The 23,093-nt window shown below is 41.8% G+C and overlaps 1 protein-coding gene across 1 annotated transcript in view; it reads left to right on the plus strand.

Annotated features, from left to right (window-relative positions):
* The window catches only part of LOC140211554 (adenomatous polyposis coli protein-like), a 188,189-nt gene that overhangs the window by 45,675 nt on the left and 119,421 nt on the right, over positions 1-23,093 (plus strand). Inside the window, 1 exon segment of the mRNA XM_072281384.1 lies at positions 9,390-9,548. Coding sequence (XP_072137485.1) covers positions 9,408-9,548 — 141 coding nt within the window. The 5' untranslated portion in view covers positions 9,390-9,407.

Genomic DNA, 23,093 nt, shown 5'->3' on the forward strand with positions numbered 1-23,093 from the left:
TCTTGAAGTTGCTTACAATGCTTTCCATACCTTTGCTGTATTGTGTTTGTTTCAGGTTTTGTTCAATATAGATGTTTCCTGTCATTCAAAGGGAGATTATCTTATCCATATTTCCCAGGGTCAAGAGTCAGTGTTTGGAATTTCTGCATGCGACCTTTCTTCCTCTGTAAATCAAGGAAGAGGAGTTGTTTCCCAAAGTTCTATACAGGGCAAGGGAAGGTTGGGGTTCAGCAGATTTATCCCTCAGCCAGAAACCTGGTCGAACTGATGTGCCCTTCAAGGTTAGAGGATTGTGCTGGAGAAGTATGTCACATGGAGTGTAAAGTCTCTGTCTTTGTTCATGATTATATCATATGCCACTTGGCCCATCAAGTCTGCTCTGGCCTTCCATCATGGCTGATTTATTATCCCTCTAGAACTCATTCTCCTGCCTTTTCCCTGTAAGCTTCAACACCATGACTGATCAAGAACCTATCAGTTCCTCTTTAAATATACTCAATGACTTAAGGCTGATTTATACTTATGTGTCAAATGTACGTTGTAGGTACGGCATAGCCGTGAACCTTACGCTGTACTGTACGCAAACCCTACGCCATAGCCTAACGCGCACCTCTCCCAAAATGTAACTACGTGTCACGGCAACGCAGACCACAACAACTGTGATTGGTCCGCTTGGTAGCATCACATTTCCTCCTACGCTGCAATAGCTTCCCATTGGGCGCGACTGAAGGGCAGGGAAGGAACTCTGGCTGCAATGCTTTCCATAAAGCTTTACAGATCTCTGAAATTATGGAGGACACATTTCACTTTTACAAAAAAAGACGCTCGCTTTCAGCTTGTTTACCCCGAGAAAGACTACCATGAAGCCTTGCACGGGCAGGTGTGTGCGCGTGTGTGACATGCACATGCGTATACGTGCCCGAATTGCAGAGTGACGCAGACACACCAACACACAAGTATGAATGCTCACAACGGCGTAGCCCACTTGCGTAGGCTACGGCGCAAGCTAGTACGCACAAGTATAAATCAGCCTTTAGCCTCTACAGTCATCTGTGGCAATGAATTCCATAAATTTACCACCTTCTGGTTTATAAAATTCCTTCTCTGTTCTAAATGGCTGTCCTTCTATGGAGGCTGTGCCCTAGACTCACCCACAAATCAGAAGCATCCTCTCCACATCCACCATCTAGACCCAGATCCTTGCTTAATGGTATTGGTTCGTGGCATTAAGGTAAGGAACCCCTGCATCAAATGCTCCTCATACACCAGCTCTTTCATTCCCAGAATCATTCTCGTGAACCTCCTCTGGACCCTCTGCAAAGCTGTTAATACCTCTCCAGCAGTGTTTTCCAGTGATCTGACCTCCACTCCCTTTCTCTTTTACTCTTTTGTGTATCTGAGAAAACTGTGGTGCCCTCTCATTATTGGCAAGCTTACCTTCGTATTTCATCTTTTCTCTCATGGTGTATTTAGTTGCCTTCTGTTGGTTTTTAAAAACTTCCCAATCCTCTAATTTTCCACAATTTTTTTTCTGTTCCTTTCTTTTATGCTTTCTTCGACTTCCCTTGTCAGTCAAAGTTTACTCTCCCCACCCCCCACCCCCCACTGGATACCTCATCCTCAGGATGTACCCATCTTGCACCTTCCACATTCTTCCCCCCCTACCCCCACAAACTCCAGCTCTTGCTCTACTAGCGTCCCCTTCCATCAACTTCGGCCAGCTTCTCTCTTTCATGCGTCAAATCCCCTTTACTCCACTGGTACATCTGACCTTATCTTCTCCCTCTCAAACTGCAGGGTGAAATTGTATCATTTATGAACACTGCCTCCGAAGGGTTTTTACCTTATGCTCCCTAATCAAATCTGGTTTATTCCTCAACAGCAATCTAGTGGGCTGAGCAAGCTGCTCTAAAGGCCAACTCAGAGGCTTCCTACAAATTCCATCTCTTGGGATCCAACAGCAACCTGATGTTCCCAATAAGTACTACAACTCCCTGCTCACCCTCCCACTGGAGAATGCTGTGTACCTGATCAGAGAGATGCAGCTCCTAAGGAACTGCGTTAAGGAACTGGAACTGCAGCTCGATGACCTTTGTCTGGTCAGGGAGAGTGAGGAGTTGATTGAGGGAGTTACAGGCAGGTGATCACACCGAGGCCACGGGAGGCAGACAAGTGGGTCATGGTTAGGAGGGGGAAGAGGAAGAGTCAGGCAATAGAGAGTACCCAGGTGGCTGTGCCCCTTGACAATGGGTACTCTTGTTTGAGTACTGTTGGGGGGGACAGCTCACCTGGGGGAAGCGACAGTGGCCATGCCTCCGGCACAGAGTCCAGCCCTGTAGCTCAGAAGGGAAGGGAAAGGAAGAGGGGACTCAATAGTAAAGGGGTCAGATAGGCGATTCTGTGGACGCAGTCCAGAGACCCAGATGGTAGTTTGCCTCCCTGGTGCCAGGGCCTGGGATATCTCTGATCGCGTCCAAGATATCCTGAAGTGGGAGGGTGAGGAGCCAGAGGTCGTGGTACATATAGGTACCAATGACATAGGTCGGAAAAGGGAAGGGGTCCTGGAAGGAGAATATAGGGAGTTGAGAAAAATGACTGCAAAGGTAGTAATCTCGGGATTACTGCCTGTGCTACGTGACAGTGAGAGTAGGAATGCAATGAGGTGGAGGATAAATGCGTGGCTGAAGGATCGGAGCAGGGGGCAGGGATTCAAGTTTTTGGATTATTGGGATCTCTTTTGGCGCAGGTGTGACCTGTACAAAAAGGATGGGTTACACTTGAATCCTAGGGGGACCAATATCCTGGCGGGGAGATTTGCGAGGGCTACTGAGGTGACTTTAAACTAGAATGGAATCAAATTAAAGAGACTAGGAGAGAGGAGGTTAGTTCACAACAGGGGGATGGGAACAAGTGCAGAGAGACAGAGGGGTGTAAAATGAGGGTAGAAGCAAAAAGTAGTAAGGTGAAAAGTAAAAGTGGCAGGCTGGAAAATCCAGGGCAAAAATCAAAAAGGGCCACTTTTCAACATAATTGTATAAGGGCTAACAGTGTTGTAAAAGTGAGCCTGAAAGCTTTGTGTGTCAATGCAAGGAGCATTCGTAACAAGGTGGATGAATTAAAAGTGCAGATTGTTATTAATGAATATAATATAGTTGGGATCACAGAGACATGGCTCTAGGGTGACCAAGGATGGGAGCTAAACATTCAGGGATATTCAATATTCAGGAGGGATAGACATGAAAGAAAAGGAGGTGGGGTAGCATTGCTGGTTAGAGAGGAGATTAATGCAATAGAAAGGAAGGACATTAGCCAGGAGGATGTGGAATCGATATGGGTAGAGCTGCATAACACTAAGGGGCAGAAAATGCTGGTGGGAGTTGTGTACAGGCCACCTAACAGTAGATTGGGGATGGTATTAAACAGGAAATTAGAAATGCGTGCAATAAAGGAACAGTAGTTATAATGGGTGACTTCAAACTACATATAGATTGGGTGAACCAAATTGGTAAGGGTGCTGAGGAAGAGGATTTTTTGGAATGTATGTGGGATGGTTTTTTGAACCAACATGTCGAAGAACCAACTAGAGAGCAGGCTATTCTAGACTGGGTATTGAGCAATGAGGAAGGGTTCATTAGCAATCTTGTCGTGAGAGGCCCCTTGGGTAAGAGTGACCATAATATGGTGGAATTCTTTATATATTGAATCAAAGGTTCTGAACTTAAAGAAGGGTAACTTTGAAGGTATGAGACGTGAATTAGCTAAGATAGACTGGCAAATGACACTTAAAGGGTTGACGGTGGATATGCAATGGCAAGCATTTAAAGATCGCATGGATGAACTGCAACAATTGTTCATCCCAGTTTGGCAAAAGAATAAACCAAGGAAGGTAGTGCACCCGTGGCTGACAAGGGAAATTAGGGATAGTATCAATTCCAAAGAAGAAGCATACAAATTAGCCAGCAAAAGTGGCTCACCTGAGGACTGGGAGAAATTCAGAGTCCAGCAGAGGAGGACAAAGAGCTTAATTAGGAGTGGGAATAAACAGGACCTTTTCAGAATGGCAGGCAGTGACTAGTGGGGTACCGCAAGGCTCAGTGCTGGGACCCCAGTTGTTTACAATATATATTAATGACAGATGAGCGAATTAAATGCAGCATCTCCAAGTTTGCGGATGACACGAAGCTGGGCGGCAGTGTTAGCTGTGAGGAGGATGCTAAGAGGATGCAGGGTGACTTGGATAGGTTAGGTGAGTGGGCAAATTCATGGCAGATGCAATTTAATGTGGATAAATGTGAGGTTATCCACTTTGGTGGCAAAAACAGGAAAACAGATTATTATCTGAATGGTGGCCAATTAGGAAAAGGGGAGGTGCAACGAGACCTGGGTGTCATTGTACACCAGTCATTGAAAGTGGGCATGCAGGTACAGCAGGTGGTGAAAAAGGCGAATGGTATGCTGGCATTCATAGCAAGGGGATTCGAGTACAGGAGCAGGGAAGTACTACTGCAGTTGTGCCAGGCCTTGGTGAGACCACACCTGGTGTATTGTGTGCAGTTTTGGTCCCCTAATCTGAGGAGACACATCCTTGCCATAGAGGGAGTACAAAGAAGGTTCACCAGATTGATTCCTGGGATGGCAGGACTTTCATATGAAGAAAGACTGGATCGACTAGGCTTATACTCGTTGGAATTTAGAAGATTGAGGGGGGATCTTATTGAAATGTATAAAATCCTAAAGGGATTGGGCAGGCTAGATGCAGGAAGATTGTTCCCGATGTTGGGGAAGTCCAGAACGAGGGGTCACAGTTTTAGGATAAAGGGGAAGCCTTTTAGGACCGAGATTAGGAAAAACTTCTTCACACAGAGAGTGGTGAATCTGTGGAATTCTTTGCCACAGGAAACAGTTGAAGCCAGTTGATTGGCTATATTTAAGAGGGAGTTAGATATGGCCCTTGTGGCTAAAGGGATCAGGGGAATGGAGGGAAGGCTGGTACAGGGTTCTGAGTTGGATGATTAGCCATGATCATACCGAATGGCGGTGCAGGCTCGAAGGGCCCAATGGCCTACTCCTGCACCTATTTTCTATGTTTCTATGTTTCTGTGTTTCACAAATTCCACTGCAGTGAGGCCTTTTACATTTTGCAGAGTAATACATTAAGTTTTTTTCCTGGATTTTGTGAAAGTATTTTCTCATGCATCATAAATTGCTTTTTTTAAAAAAAGATTGCATTTTACCACTTTCACTCTAGATTTTAAAGATGTTGAACTCTCAATATCTGCGATAAATCCCTCTTTTCTCTTTTTTGCTTTCCTGTATTTTTTTTAAATATTGCTTGGCACCTGGATTTGCTTCCTCCTGTTTTTCTCTGGATTGTAGATCATATCAGGAGGGATTGGATAGGCTGGAGTGAAGGAGGCTCAGGGGTAACATGATAAGAGACATATGAAATTGAGAGAAATAGATTGGAAAGATAGCCAATGTCTGTTTTGCATGTTAGGTTGGCTGAAACTGGAGGGGATAGGTTTTAGGTGAGAAGGAAGAGGTTTGAGTGGTAAATTTTTCACATAAGGAATACTGGGTATCTGGAGTAAGCTGCCAGAGGAGATTGTAGAAACAGGAGATTGATTGTAGCATGCTCAAAATAAGGTAAGTTGCTTGCTGTTTCTCAAGATTGCATTGGTTCTCATTGTAACAATGTAAGAACTGCACACAGGTTGGAGTGGGATGAAAAGTTAAAATTGAAGGCAAAAGGAAATTTGTTGTTGCCATTGCTAGCGATTTTTTTTTAGTCCCTCTTCTATTCGGACCAGTCTGTTTGTGGTCTTCTACGCTATTACTGTAAGGCCCAATGCAAGCTTGAGGAATAATATGGCAACACAAACTCAAAATGCTGGAGGAACTCAGCAGTCCAGACAGCATGTATGGAAAAGAGTCAACTGTTGATGTTTCGGGTGGGAATCCTGATGAAGGGCCCCAGCCCGAAACATCGACTATTTACTCTCTTCCATACAGGCTGCCTGGCCTGCTGAGTTCCTCCAGCATTTTGTGTGTGTGGCTTTGGATTTCCAGCATCTGCAGATTTTCTTGTGTTTGAGGATTAATATTCTTGTACAACATCTGGGCACATTGAAGCCTTCAGTATCAGAACTGACCATTTCTACTGTGAGTCATTCATTTGTGATATTAATCAATTTCTTGCTTTGAACCCTTGGTCCACCTGAAGTTCACAACATTTCATACTTCATTTCGATTTCCACTCTCCAACTAGCACCATCAACCTATCACTGCTTATTTCAGTACTCACTTCTTTGAGCCAGGTTTTGTTCGGGAATGGTTTAACCTAATTTATCAAGAGGATGGGCACAAAATTGAAATATTTATGGGAAAGGTTTCAACTTTGTGCCCATCCTCCTGCTAAATTAGGTTAAGTATTTCCTAATCACTAGTTTACTTCCATTAAAGACATTGGTTGGGGCTTTGAAGTGAAGACCATCCATCTACATTGACTCCTTTGGTCAAGAGCTCATCCAATGTCCCCCAAGAATTTGAAGCATGCACTCCAACAGTATTCTGTAACCTTCTGTTGACCAGCTTTTTATGCTCATTCATACATGGGAATATCTGGAACACTCCCTGTACCAGACGTGAAGGCCCTGCTTTATAGCTCTCTCCTCAGCTTCAGAATTGTTTAATGCTGAATCTCAGTTTTTTTCATATGTTGTTTGTCATATGATTCAGTTTTTGTTTGTTCCCCTCTACCAGTATCTTGCAAATCTTCTGGAGGAATTTAAATCAAAACAGCAAGATCTCACATGAGATAGCGCATGTCCTGTGGCAAGGATGGGGAATGGTGGCCAAAAATATCCTTATTTGTTCTTTGGTTTGCTTCCTGAGGCTCCATAACATACACACAAAGGCACCAAATTAAATTCTAAAAGTATTGAGCAGCATTGTTATCATAGTAAATAATTATTCTAATCTTATCTACAAACCCCATTTCCAGAAAAGTTGGGATATTTTCCAAAATGCAATAAAAACAAAAATCTGTGCTATGTTAATTCACGTGAACCTTTATTTAACTGACAAGAGTACAAAAAAAAGATTTTCAATAGTTTTACTGACCAACTTAATTGTATTTTGTAAATATACACAAATTTAGAATTTGATGGCTGCAACACACTCAACAAAAGTTGGGACAGAGGCATGTTTACCATTGTGTTACATCACCTTTCCTTTTTAAAACACTTCTTAATCGTCTTGGAACCAAGGATACTAATTGTAGTAGACTTGCAACTGGAAATTTTGTCCATTCTTGCTTGATATAAGACTTCAACTGCTCAACAGTCCGTGGTCTCCGTTGTTTGATTCTCCTCTTCGTGATGCGCCATACGTTTTCAATAGGAGATAGATCTGGACTGGCAGCAGGCCAGTCAAGCACACGCACTCTGTGTCTACAAAGCCACGCTGTTGTAGCCCGTGCAGAATGTGGTCTGGCATTGCTCTGCTGAAATAAGCATGGACTTCCCGGGAAGAGACGTCACCTTGATGGCAACATATGTCTCTCTGAAATCCTAATATACACCTCAGAGTCAATGGTACCTTCACATACATGCAACTCACCCATACTGTGGGCACTGATGCACCCCCATACCATCACAGATGCTGGCTTTTGCACCTTTCGCTGATAACAATCTGGATGGCCGTTTTCATCTTTGACATGGAGAACTGGACGCCCATTTTTTCCGAAAACTAGCTGAAATGTGGACTCATCTGACCACAGCACAGGGTTCCACAGTCTTTCGGTCCATCTGAGATGAGCTCGGGCCCAGAGAACTCGCCGGCGTTTCTGCATAGAGTTGATGTATGGCTTCCTCCTTGCGTAATACAGTTTCAAGTTGCATTTCTGGATGCAGCGACGGACTGTGTTGAGTGACAATGGTTTTCCGAAGTACTGCCGAGCCCAGGTGCCTATAATTGTCACAGTAGCATGACGGTTTCTTAAACAGTGCCGCCTGAGGTCTTGAAGATCACGTGCATTCAACAGTGATTTCCGACCTTGCCCTTTACGCACTGAGATGTCTCTGAATTCTCTGTATCATTCACAATATTATGTACTGTAGATGTTGAAAGACCTAAATTCTCTGCAGTCTTGCGTTGAGAAATGTTCCTTTTGAACTGACTAACAATTCTCTCACGAAGTTTGGCACAAAGGGGTGAGCCACGACCCACCCTTGCTTGCAAAGACTGAGCCTTTGATGGACGCTAGTTTTATACCCAGTCATGATACCTCACCTGCTACCAATTAGCCTGCTTAGTGTGGTGTCTTCCAAACCAGTGTTACTTGAATGTTCTGTGCACTTTTCAATCTTATTTTAACTCTGTCCCAACTTTTGTTGTGTGTTGCAGCCATCAAATTCTAAATTTGTGTATATTTACAAAATACAATTAAGTTGTTCAGTAAAACTATTGAAAATCTTTTCTTTGTACTTTTGTCAGTTAAATAAAGGTTCACGTGAATTAACGTATCACAGATTTTTGTTTTTATTGCATTTTGGAAAATGTCCCAAACTTTTCTGGAAACGGGGTTTGTAAGTGGCAGAGTAGACTCGATGGCCCAAACAGCCTCATTCTGTGTCTTGTGTCTCATGACTATTATATTGGATGTGATTGAAATATTTGGGTAAAAAATCCCAAATGCTTGTAAGGTGGATTCTGCAGGTTCAGCACGACTGGATGATCTTTGTTGCACTGAAGTTTAAAAGACAAACATACAAGTTAAAAGTTTGAAAAGAAATGGAAGTATCATTACCCATAGTCAATATGCAGTAAGTATTGCATTTGTAAAAGTTGAAGTGTGTAGCTTTATCATCATGGCTTGGCTTCGTGAACGAAGGTTTAGCAAGGGGGCTGCTCACGTCTTCTCCAGGTTCGCTGGTGGCTGACGAGTCCAATACGGGACAGGCAGGTTTGGCCACAACGGCTGCTAGGGAAATCCTGTTCTGGGTTTGGTGCTGCTGTGCCATGGTTCTTCCTCCTCCTCCTTTTGTCCTCAATGCCAGCCCTGCATGTGTTCTTGAAGGAGGAGACAGACTGGTGAATGGTGTGTCGCCAGGCCTCACGATCGGAGGCTAGATTAGACTTCTGGCGATGGTCAATGTGACAGGCACCAAAGGATTTCTTCAGAGAGTCCTTGTACCTCTTCTTCGGTGCGCCTCTGTCACGGTGGCCAGTGGAGAGTTTGCCATACAGCACAATTTTGGGCAGGCGATGATCCTCCAGTGTGTAGTTTATAAACAGGTATGATGCATATTTATCAACAGTTTTTAAAAAAAATCCTGTTCCAATGCTGGAATTTCCTGTTTTCTCTCCCCCCTCCCCTTCCCAAATAGGTCACCATCTCATTCAGGATGGCTACATCATCAGCTTCATATGATCAGCTGCTGAAGCAAGTTGAGGCACTTAAAATGGAGAATTCAAATCTGCGACAAGAATTAGAAGACAACTCAAACCATTTGACACAACTCGAGACAGAGGCATCCAACATGAAGGTACATTGCAAGTTTTATACAAGCTTGGATATTACTTTGAATCCTAATCGGATATTTTCTTGCTGTTTGGCATTTGGTACCAGCAGTTGTTGGCCAAAACTTTGCATAGTCAGTTATATGCAGTGTAGTAGTTATTGAGAACTGCTTTCATTGAAGTAAAATTGAATATGTTAGATTCTGTACATTTTCTGCTATCCAAAGTATTGTAAAGTTGATAAAGGGCTTGTTGCAGGATAAATCCAGAGTTGAAATTAGGCACAAGGTAAGTGAGAGTTTGATCGAAACTATCCTTTAAAGAAACATCAATGACTCACCTGGATTATACGCAGCTCTTGAAAACAACACACAGCTGACACTTACTTTTCTGCAATAGCCTATCTAGTCACCAAGTTTTATAAGGCCACTATGTATAAAAATACAAGATAATGGTAAAGATGACCACTAAACTTACTTCTAAGAAAATGTTTTGCACGTATCAAAGGCACACTCAACCCAGTTGAACTAGCAAACTCTTAAAAAAACATTCTGGAATTCTTGCTCAGTTGTGTCATTTCAGCTTAACACCTCCTTCAGCTGATGCTGGGCACCATCATTTAATCATTGAGAGTAATGAGGCCAACATGTTTATTCTGGGTCCAAGACTGTACTATCAATCACAGTGGCTTGATGACACCTCTTCTAACAGCTGTCGATATTGATTTTATGGTAGAAGATAAAATGACCAACACACAAAGGATGAATCATTTCAATAACTTAATTTTAGGATGCATCTGTCCTTGATATTGTTAATAACAGTGAACAAAATTCTTGAGGCACTGTTCTGTCTTCAAATTTAATTCGGACCTCACCATGCTGGATGAGAAGGAATTCAGAAAAGATCTAACAGCTCAAAACTATATCCTAAACTACATGTCTAGAAGACATAGAGGGGCTTCAAAGGCAGCAAATTTGTATTCTACAATTAAACACAACTCATAGCTGGTCCTACTCCTCAAAGTACCTTCATTATTAAGTCACAGGACCAGACTTGGCTCAGTGAGAAATGCAGAATAGCAGGTCAAGAACATTGCCAGATGTAGTACCCAGCATACCTGAAAATGAGATGCCATTCAGAAGCTACACTTCAGGACCACATCCATACTAAGCAAAGCTGAGCAGTGCACAACTAATGGATCATATCAAAACTCTCAAGTGGTGACAAACATTTCACAGGGAAAAGAGGCGCTAAAATGAGCTACATCCTCTGACAGTGGGATCCACCTTATAATTACAAATGACAGTGAAAAATCAAATTTTCTTCATGGTAGGTGAATGGGTACCAGTGGATGGTGTATATCTGGGTTTTTTTAAGTTATTTCATAGGATTCAAGGAATGAGGAATAATATAGAGCAAGGAAGGAAAGCAGCTAGTAGAAATAAATTAAATAAAGGATAAGTTGAGTTGGTGGCTTTGTGGCCAAGTTTACAGATGATACAAAGATAGGTGGGGAAGCAGGTAGTTTTGAGGAAGTAGAGAGGCTACAGGAGGGCTTAGAGAGATTAGGAGAATGGGCAAAGAAGTGGCAGATGGAATACAGTGTTGGGAAATGTACTGTCGTGCACATTGGTAGAAGAAAGGTAAGAGTTAGCTGTTTTCTAAATGGAGACAAAATTCAAAAATCTGAGGTGCAAAGGGACTTGGGAGCCCTCATGCAGGATTCCCAAAAGGTTCATTTATGGGCTTGAGTCAGTGGTGAGGAAGGCACATGTGATGCTAGCATTCACTTCAAGAGGACTAGAAGATAAAAGCAAGGATGTAATGTTGAGGCTTTATAAAGCACTGGTGAGGCCTCACTTGGAGTATTGTCAGCAGTCTTAGGCCCCTTATCAAAGAAAAGATGTGCTGGCACCGGAGAGAGTTTAAAGGAGGTTCATGAAAATGATTCTGGGATTGAAAGGCTTGTCACATGAGGAGCATTTGATTGCTCTGGGCCGCTACTCACTGGAATTCAGAAGAATGAGGGTGACCCCATTGAAACCTATCAAATAGTGAAAAGCCTCAAAAGATTGAATGTGGAGAGGATGTTTCCTATGTTGGGAGAGTCTAACCCCAGAGGGGACAGCCTCAAAATAGAGGGGCATCCTTTCAGAACAGTGATGAGTGGGAATTTCTTTAGCCAGAGAGTGGTGAATCTGTGGAATTCATTGCCACAGGAGCTGTGGAGGCCAAGTTATTGGGTATGTTTAAGGTAGAGGATGATAGATTCTTGATTAGTCAGGGCATGAAGGGATACAAGGAGAAGGCAGGAGATTTGGACTGAGGGAAAATTGGATCAGCCATGATGAAATGCTGGGGCAGACTTGATGGGCTAAATAGCTGAATTCTGCTCCTATAGCTTATGATCTTACAGAATTCACAGCAGTTCAGGTAGCACCTGTCGAAGCAAAAATACAGTTAGTGATTTAAGTCAACAACTTTTCAGAACTGGGAGAGTAGGGATTGTAATAAGTTTGCGAATCTGCAAGTAATTTGTTTTATTTCCCAATCCTGATGCATGTTTCTCAGCCTGATACAATAACTCTGTTTCACTTCAGCAGATGTTGCCCAACCTGCCGAGTGTTTCCAGTTCATCCTTAGCTTCGGGTTTCCAGCATGTGCAGATTTTTTAAATTGTCTGTTTCAGGAGGTAGGGTATTTTCAGATTAGGCGTGTCCAACAATGATCAATGGCAAGAAAAGAGCCCAGGAAAGATTGGGTTATTCTTATAGACAGGTGCCTATTTTTGCATATACTGTGGATTCTGGTTAATTAGAACACATTGGGACCAGTACATTTTGGCCCAATTAAGCGGCTGCCAGAATTAGCCGAAGTTTCGTGGAAATAGTTCAAAGGTGTAAAGAGGACAAACTACTGTTTAACTGAGTAACAATCATGTATTTAAGTGAAATACAAAAGAAATTAGAACACTGCCAATGCTACTGCAGTACTATAAAACTGTGTATTAGTTCCTAGTATTTATCAATGGAGAAATTCATCCAGTGTATGCTGCCACATTCTTTTGATTAATTTTCATCATCATCATTTTGTGCCGTGTTGGATGACATGGACGATCATAGTCTTTGACCATGTTTGTTCTTGGCAAATTTTTCTATACAAGTGGTTTGCCATTGCCTTCTGGCCAGTATCTTTACAAGACAGGTGACGCTTTCCATTATCAATACTCTTCAGAGGTTGTTTTCCCAGCATCGGTGGTCACGTAACCAGGACTTTTGTTATGCTCCAGCTACTCATACGACCATCCACCACCTGCTCCCATGTCTTCATGTGACCCTGAGCAGTGGGCTAAGCAGGTGCCACACCTTGCTCAAGGGTGACCTGCAGGCTAGTAGAGGGAAGGAAAGCCTTACATCTCCTCTGGTAGAGATGTATCTCCTCCCTGACCCACTTAATTGACTGTAAATGAATAAAATCAGTGCAGACACCTAGTGCAGATAGTCGACTGCCTAATATTCCAGATGATTGTCCATACCTTCAAATTCTTCATAGTGCCTAACTTGTTGAAGTAGTGAAATTCTTTCATTTTCACTCCTGTCTGCTTCTGGCATGCCCAGGCCTGAATGCTTGAAACTGCAGTGAGCATAACAGTTTTCAATTGTTTTATGGCTTATTTCTTGCTAACTATCAGTGACAGAAATCACTGCTTTTTGAACACAAACACATGCAACTGACTCTATTTAAAAACTGTTCACTCCAAGCATGGTGTATTGTCTAATTGTCTCAAGTCCACGCAACTAATTCTAGTTAGAAACTGTTCAGCAACAGTCTCCTGTCCCAGTTGTAGCATATTATCTCAAAATAAATGAAGGAAATCTTGACTATTTTCTCAATTAGTTTTTGTTCTTTAAGAGTTGTCCCAAATGAGCGGCTGCTCCAATTAACCGGAATTATGTTTGTTAGATGGCCAGATTTCTCCCTCAGATTACTGTGTCTGTGAGACAATCAGGTACCCAGCTTTAGTGTTCCCATTTACCAGCACTTGGTTCATAGTCTTATAGAACATAGAAGAGCACAGTACAGGACGTTTGGCACATGATGTTGTAATCACCTTTTAACCTATTCGAAGGTTAATCTAACACTTCTCTCCCTCTTTCATCCATGTACTTACCTAAATCTCTTAAGTCTCCCTATGTATCTGCCTCTACCACCACCCTGGCAGCACATTCCATGCACCCACCACTCTCTGTGTATAATAAAAACCTACCTCTGGTTTTGTCCTTATACTTTCTTCCAGTCATCTTAAAATTATACCCTCTCATATTAGTCATTTCTACCCTGGGAAAAGGCGCGGGCTGTCCACTCTATCAATGCCTCTTGTACAGATCTATTAAGTCATTTTTCATCCTCCTTTACTCCAACGAGAAAAGCCCTTACTTGCTCAACCTTTCCTCATAGGACATGCTGTCTAATTCAGGCAACATCCTGATGAATCTCAGGATTTCTTCTCTGCCTTGGTGATTCAAGTGCTCATCCAGTTGTTTTTAAATGTTCTAAGAGTAATTACCCCTATCACCAGTGTTTCAAATTGTAGCCTGGAATCCGATTCTAGAAGGGATAAAAAAAAACTTCCCTCTGATCCCCTCTAACCCTCTTACTCAAATTAAATCAATGCCTCTGGTTTTCGACATCTTCATTATAGGCAGGTTTCCCACTATCCACCCTATCTGAGGCACTAATAATTTTGTTATGTCGATCTTTTCGATCAAGATCTCCCCCACTACCCAGGCCACCTCTACTCTAAGAGAAACAAGCCCCATCTGTCTGTCTTCCAATAACTGAATCATGCATTACTAGGCAACACCTTGGTAAATCTTCTCTGCATTTCTTCCAGTGCATTCACATCCTTCCAATAGTGTGGTGACCAGAAAATTACACAATACTCCAGCTATGGCTGAACCAAAGTTTTATGAAGGTGTACTATAATTCATTGCTTTTATATTCTATGTTCAGCAATGAAGGTCAACATACCCAATGCCTTTTATCTGTCTGTGTCTATCCCTCTCCTCCTGTAGGGATTTACAGGTTCTGTAGCTACATGCCTCTCTTCCTCAATACAGGTTTCCCCTGCCATCTGAAGGTAGAGCGTTCCTATGAAACGGTTCGTAAGCCGGAATGTCGTAAGGTGAAGAAGCAATTACCATTTATTTATATGGGAAAAATTTGTGAGTGTTCGCAGACCCAAAAAATAACCTACCAAATCATGCCAAATAACACATAAAGCCTAAAATAACAGTAACATATAGTAAAATCAGGAATGATATGATAAATACACAGCCTATATCATTGCCACACTGTCCACCGTAGCGAAAATCTCACACAAGCACTCTCGGCAGAAACACTCTCTCCAGTAACATTTAAGCGATGAAGCTGCCAAATAACACATAAAAATACCTATATAAAGTAGAAATAATGTATGTACAGTGTAGTATCACTTACCGGAATTGGGAAGACAACGCCGAGCACACTGGTGATGGTGTGTTAAGCTGAGTTGTCTGAGGTTGGGATGGTGCAGTGGTCCCCAACCTCCGGGCAGCGACTGATACCGATCTGCGAAGCATGCAGCGGTACAGCAGTAGCCGGGATGCATGCAGCACATCTTTAAGAAAAAAGCCAAAATAAACAAGCGAATTAATTAGGTGCTACCTGGCACGTAAATGTCGGCCTGGATCAGAGGCGATTGCGGATTGCATTGCCTCTGATTGGGCTGACATTTACGTGCCGGGCGGCACCTAATTAATTAGCTTGTTTATTTTGGACTTTTCCTTAAAGATGTGTCGGGCTTGTCCCGGCTACCGCTGCATTCTCCGTGGCAATGTATCGGTCCGCGGCCTCGGGGTTCAGGTGGTGGGACACTGGGGTGTCATCTCATCATTGCCTGTTTCCATCAGGGCAGGCAGGTCATCTTCTTCTATGTCTGCCTGCCTCGATGTCGAAGGTCGAGGTTTGTCGTCTGCTGTGGCTGATGTGGAAGGCTTGAAAAACGACAGTATGCTTAACTGCTTAGCTTCGCACATTTTTCTATCATACAGTTCTTTGTAAGCACTCAAACCACCTTGCAAATTTGCCCTAAACCTACATACCCTTTCAAAATTAAAATTGTACTGTTCTGCAATCATTGTTGTCAATTGCAGCGAAAATCTCACGCAGTTGCTTCAAGTTCAGTTCCTGGACGACTTCACTTTTGGTCCGTTCGCTACTGCATTTGGTTTCGATTGTTATCCTTTCCTCTTCCAATTGCATCAGCTCTTCATCTATCAGTTTTTGGTCATGCGATGCCAAAACCTCTTCAACATCATCTTCGTCAACTTCCACAAGCCATACTCACTTTGCCCTTACTTCGTTCACCACGATCGAAACGCTTAATTATGTCTAGTTTTACGCTAAGTGTAACACACTTACGAGCTCTTTTAGGCTTTTCCGATGCCTTGGAACTCATCTTGCTAACAGCTGCTCACAGGCACGTGTTTAAGCAATGCCGGCTAGAATGCAGTTCCGGGGGAGGAACTTGGCTGCTCGGGGCGCGTGCTGCCTTTTATCGCGCACTGCCTTTTTTCGTAACAGTGAAAGCACCTTCTGATAGCGAAAAGAGGTAACTACTGTGGGTCCTTCATGACAGTGAGGTTTCGTAAAGTGAACCTTCGAAAAGCTGGGGACACTTGTATTCCCTAATCCCTACCATGTATATGTATATCTAACTCTTAATCCCAAAATGCATCATGTTGCACTTGACAGAGCTAACTTCCGTTTTTTCATTAATCTGCTTAATTTATCAAATGATCAATATTGTTCTACGTGGGCGGGGGGGAGAGGGGGGAGGAGCCAGACCTTATTGTTTGGGAATGTGTCTGAGGAAAAATTGCTACCTCAGTCTTATAACCCTCAATAACACCATTAATTTTCATTATCTGTGAACTTAATAATCATACCTTGAATTTGCATCCATATGATGAGCAGAACTGATCCCTGTAGACACCACTGACCACAGACTTTTGGTCACAAAAACAACCTGTCACCATGGTTTTATGTGTTCTGTTATGAATTCAATTTTGATTCACTTTGCTTTGGATAATAATAGCATTACTCTTTCACTGTCAATAGCACCACCAATTTTTTGGGATAAGCTTCTCATTGGGATGTTGTTGAAGTCTCTTATGTGCAGAATACAAGTAGTGTAAAGAATTGTACTGATAGCCATGCAATTGTACCTTTTGTTTGGGGGAATGCAGTCTTCCTATCATCGTTTTCAGTGATCTGTGGAATTCAGGTTTATCTCTATTGTAGCTCATATTTTCTACAGTAGTAGGCTTTGAGCTGATGTTAAAACTAATTATACAAGCTTAACAAGCCAGAAATCTGGTGCTCAGTGGCATGGTGGGTCCAAGATATCTGGAGATCCCATTTTAAGAAACACTCATCCAACATCATTATCGATCTGATCAGTTAGTTAGCACTTTGGAGTTGTATTGCACCTTGCCACAGATCTGCTCACCATGAATGACCCTATGTGAAACAGGGCATCCAGGCAACATAGTCTTGATGGTAATCTGAACAGAAGCCTCCCAGTTGCAACCAAGTCTTGATCTGAGAAGATGTAATCCAGGGGTTCTCAACCTTTTTTGCACCGCGGACCGGTTTAATATTGACAATATACTTGCGGACCGGCAGATGGGTGGTGGGGGTGGGGTCGGGGTGGTGTTCAAGTAGGGTTGCCGACTTTCTCACTCCCAAACAAGGGACAAAAGAGGCAGTCAAATACGGGACACTTGTGCTTACCCCAAGAAAGACTACCATGACCATGAAGCCTTGCACGGGCACCGGTGTGCGCATGCGTGTGTACGTGCCAATTTTTTTTCCTACAAATCAGCTTTGGCTTAATCTTCCCAATTCTGTTAAGTGAAACTACACTGTATATACATTATTTCTACTTTATATAGGCTGTGTTTTTATCATATCTTTCCTGCTTTTACTATATGTCAGCGTTACTTTAGGTTTTATGTGTTATTTGGTATGATCTGGTAGGTTATTTTTTGGGTCTGGGAATGCTCAAAAATTTTTCCCATATAAATTAATGGTAATTGCTTCTTCACTTTATGCCATTTCGGCTTACGAGTGGTTTCAAAGGAACGCTCTGCCTTAGCTGGGGGAATATGGGACAAGGGCGGTCCCGTATGGGACAAACCAATTTAGCCCAATATACAGGATGTCCTGGCTAATACGGGACAGTTGGCAACCCTATGTTCAAGTTCAACAGTGCTTGACGGAATGAAGAAAGGTGTGGCTGACTCATATCATTTCATATTGCCAAATCATATTGTTTCCTCGCGGACCAGTGGTCGGGGGCCACTCTTAGCACGAAGAGAGACCAATCAGGATGCTCGCTCTCCCTCTCAAAAAAATCTATTTCCGGGGTATTGTATATAATTTCCGGGCGTCAGGGAGCCACTGTTGATATGCGGGAGACGGGAGAGGTGGGATGTCTGCATGTATCCAGTTCCCTCATTAAGATGCAATGATATCTATCCATGCTTCACACATCAAAGTTGCTGGTGAACGCAGCAGGCCAGGCAGCATCTCTAGGAAGAGGTGCAGTCGATGTTTCAGGCCGAGACCCTTCGTCAGGACTAACTGAAGGAAGAGTGAGTAAGGGATTTGAAAGTTGGAGGGGGAGGGGGAGATCCAAAATGATAGGAGAAGACAGGAGGGGGAGGGATAGAGCCAAGAGCTGGATAGGTGATAGGCAAAAGGGGATACGAGAGGATCATGGGACAGGAGGTCTGGGAAGAAAGACAAGGGGGGGGGAACCTAGAGGATGGGCAAGAGGTATATTCAGAGGGACAGAGGGAGAAAAAGGAGAGTGAGAGAAAGAATGTGTGCATAAAAATGAGTAACAGATGGGATACGAGGGGGAGGTGGGGCCTTAGCGGAAGTTAGAGAGGTCGATGTTCATGCCATCAGGTTGGAGGCTACCCAGACGGAATATAAGGTGTTGTTCCTCCAACCTGAGTGTGGCTTCATCTTTACAGTAGAGGAGGCCGTGGATGGACATGTCAGAATGGGAATGGGATGTGGAATTAAAATGTGTGGCCACTGGGAGATCCTGCTTTCTCTGGTGGACACAGCGTAGATGTTCAGCAAAGCGGTCTCCCAGTCTGCGTCGGGTCTCACCAATATATAAAAGGCCATGCTTTTTCTATCCATGCTTCACCTGCATTCCAGATTTCAACCTTAATCTGCATTTAAAGTTATGCCTTATTCCACTATTAATTCTTTTTGTTCCTTTTATTTATTTTATATATTTTATTTTATTGCTTTGACCTCTGGTTCTCCACCCTTCTGTCAAAAGGAACAGTTTTCCACTATTCACTATGTCCGGATCTCTCATCATTTTATATATTTCTCCCAAATTTCTGTTTATTCCTCTCCATACATGCTGCTTGACCTGATGATTTCCTCCAGCATTTGTGTGGGTTACTCTGGATTTCCAGCATCTGCAGAATCTTTTGTGTGTTTTGTATTTCCCTGATCCTTTATATGTCTTCCATTCATTTAACTGTACACTGTCATCCCAGGAATCATTCTTGATATTTTCATCCCTCATGCCACAGGGGTGTCAGAAATGAGCTGCTTGCCATGGAATATGACCTGCTTTTAACCACATTATTTGTTATGGAGTCATGGAAGGATTTAGCATGGAAATAGGATAAACATCTGTGTTGACTGTCATGCCTACCATCAATTGCCCAGTTACAATAATTCGTATTAATGCTTTTTTTTATTATTCTCCAACTTTGGTATAAACTCCCCGAGATTCTCCCTTTTAGCAGTGGACTGGGAGTAATTTAGTCACCAATTAACCTATCTCCTGCATGCGGCCAAGGGTGGTAGTCTTAGAGCAAGCTTGCACTGTCTACTTTGTCAGAATAGGGAAAAAAAATGCTTTGCTTAAGTTTGTAAAGTTATATTCAACGCAGTAACAAATGCAAGAAATAATAGAAGTTTTACGCTGATGTATTTAGCAATTATATTTGCATCCCACAAAGAAATTGTATTGCTGCCTGATTATTGATCTTGGGTAAAATTGTGCATGAAATTAATTCTTGTGTATGGTGAGTGAGGGAGTGACCTCCTTCAAATTGAGAAACAGTGTGAGGGGAGGGAGGTGTATTAATCAGCCACATTTGTGCAGAGGTGCATCAAATGTTGCTTATACTTTCCTGATATTGTCACACAGTTCAAGTTATGGACAATTTAATTCACTTTAAATTAAAAAGAGATTGAATATGTATGAATGAACTAAACTGAGTTTAAGTAGAATATTATGGCTTCCCTCCCTGGACCAATGCCAGCTCTGCCTTTGTATCTCATTTGCCGTTCAAACCACAAATTAGGCATTTAACTACTCAAAATTTGTTTCTTAATACGCTAGTGTTTTTGAATTCTCTCTAAACCTTGCACTAGATTGTATTGATTAGTATCAAGATCTGGGGTCCTTCCCAAAGATGATGTTTATTGGTCTGTGCCTTAGTATAAGGATAAACTTTCATTAGCAAACAACGAGGCTGGTTGAGTAATTTCTTTCTGTTATAGTCCTCACACATTGAGGTCTTGCTGATATGAACACTTTGCCAGAAATCCACAATGATGGGATAGCTAATCATGGTAACACAGAAGTCCTTTAACTGCCTTTTTGTTCTGCACGTGATTGGTTACTTCAAAATGAAAAAAGTCCCATTTTAAATTGATTTTGCTTTCGCTAAAATTAATTTAGAAACAATTTTAGAAGAAGTGAGCATTATGAAATTTGTTCAACAGCAGTTTTTAAAGTAAGCTGTTTGTCCTACAGTATTTATGATTTTTGCAAAATTAGTTTTTGGTATTGATTGTGTTATATGGTTAATTCTAATGAGTTTTTTGTGAAATAATAGGGGATGACTAAATATGAATCAGTCAGGAGGTAGCTAGTTGGTCAAATTACTTCTGGCTGATTATAAATGTGATTCGCAGAATCTCCTTTCCCAGTTATAAATTGGTGCTCCTAAGAAAATGGTTGATTACTTTCTTTGCTGCATATTATATCTTCTGTTTTTTCAGAAATAAATGGTGCACATTAGATCTTTAAAGGGTAATTTTTATATTGATATTATAAATGAATGTTGTTCATTTCCTTTTTGGCGAGGAGAAGTAAATGTGCATTTTAAATCCAAATCTTAATGATGCAGACTATATTAAATTATACCTCTCAAAGATTCTAGTGATGAGTGTTATTAGAGAACTTATTCAATATTTAAAATGAATATATTTATTGGACAAATATAAATCAAGCAGGTAATATACTCTATTTATATTAAACTGAAGTTAAAACTGCAGAATTCTTACCTTCTATTCGCTTGGCTTTAACTTAATGGGCAAGTGAAGGAGAATTGTTCCCGATTTCAACATTTCTCTTGCTACTTTCAGTTGCTTACAGAAACATCTCTCTACCATATGTTTCCATTCTTTTACCTTCCAACAGTTAGTTGATCTTGTTTTTCTTTGTGAAACAGCTTCAGATTGATTACATTGAAGCATCTATGTAAATTAACTTTGCCTATTTTTCTTAAGTTTTGTTTTCATGTGTGAATTTCCATTTTTTTCATGTAAGCATTCTCCCTCTGATTTCTCTCTGCCCATTCTCCTCCTATCTGGGTTTTGCTAATAGAAATAGGGAAATTTGTTATGTGCAAGCTTTCAGAAGTGACCTAGATTTTAAAATATAACAAGTCATTTGGCTTATCATTCTATTGATAGGCTTTGCCGCTAAAATTGTCACATGGTGGAGGTGCCTACCAGGAAATAGGCGAAAACTCCAAAAAGTTGTTTACAAAGACCCTTACTGAAGGTCAGAAACGAGGTCATCCAGTGTAGAAAAACTCACACTCAATCCTCTCAGACTAATTCTTTGTGCCTCTTCGCAATGCTGATCAACTTTGGAATCCATAGCTAATGCAGGCTTCTTCCGGATGGTTGTGAAAAACTGAAAAAGCTCTGTCTAAGGAAGTGGTAGTTGTTATTGCTACAAACACTATTATTGCTACCCTGTGATTATGAAGCCTGAGCTTGGAACCTTGCTATTTGGATCGAACCTAAAGACACCCAGGTTCAGGTTGGTTTAGATTGAGAGTATATCCTACTGCAACAGAATTGGATCAATCTGGCTGTAGTGTGCCGATTTGTTTTAGTATTATTTATATATTAGGATGATTTGCTTAATGTAAACTCATTATGAATACCATGTTAAGATTGTTTTATTTATGGTGAGAATCAAGTCTGGAAAAACTTTAAAATGTTTAGGTATTCCGTTTTTGGTGGGGTCGTTATGGTGAGGTTATGGTTAGCATATAATTTTATAACCTTGGAAGACGTGTTGTCTTCCCCACAATCTATCTAGAGGTTCCCTACATTTTTTTTAACCTATCTGATTGATACATTTGGTGTTTTAAAAATTGTATTTCACAAATATATCTACCTATCTGTTGTGCTTTTGTACTATGTGTACATTTTCACTGGAAGGCTACTGTCAGCTGCTTGGGCTTGGATTTGCGTTTTTGGTTGAATTTTCATTGTGTCATTGTAATGCCTGTTTTTCAGAAGGCTCAATGAAAGACTGTTCTTTAGATTTTTGTGGTTTCAACTGGTGCTTAAGTTGCAAGAACCAGTTTCATTTGGAAAACAAAAGTTTAAAAAATTCAGGGGCTAGAAGTCTGAAATAAAACGAGAAAATTCTGGAACATGTTTCCAGTGAGATGGCATCTATGGTGCAGGATACAAAGTTGATGTTCCCAGTTTAGACATAGGGTCATTAATTTGAAATGTTAACAATTGTTTCTCTTTCAACAGATGTTGCCTTACTTGTACATTTACAGCATTTAATCCCCTAAACCTATGTACCCTTTCAAAATTAAAGTCGTACTTTATCATTGCAGCGAAAATCTCACGCAGTTGCTTCATGTTCAGTTCGCTACTGCATTCGGTTTCGATTGTTATCCTTTTTTCTTCCAATTGCATCAGCTCTTCATCTATCAGTTCTTGGTCATGGGATGCCAAAGCCTCTTCAACATCATGTTCGTCAGCTTCCACAAGCCAAACTCGCGTTGTCCTTACTTCGTTCACCACGATCGAAACGCTTAATTATGTCTAGTTTTACGCTAAGCGTAACACCCTTACAAGCTCTTTCAGGCTTTTCCAATACCTTAGAACTCATCTTGCAAACGGCTGCTCACAGGCACGTGTTTAAGCAATTCCGGAGAGAATGCAGTTCCGAATCCGGGGAGAGTGGCTGCTCGGGGCACACGCTGCCTTTTATCGCGCGCTGATTTTTTTTTTGTAACAGTGAAAACACCTTCTGAAAGTGAAAACAGGGATACTAATGTAGGTCTTTCGTAACAGTGAGGTTTCGTAAAGCGAACGTTCGAAAAGCGGGGGACACCTGTATTAGGGACCTCTAGTCATGCACTTCAAGGAGCAGAGTC

Source organism: Mobula birostris, chromosome 17 (assembly GCF_030028105.1).
Source record: "Mobula birostris isolate sMobBir1 chromosome 17, sMobBir1.hap1, whole genome shotgun sequence".
In the NCBI taxonomy this organism is placed as follows: Eukaryota; Metazoa; Chordata; class Chondrichthyes; order Myliobatiformes; family Myliobatidae; genus Mobula; species Mobula birostris.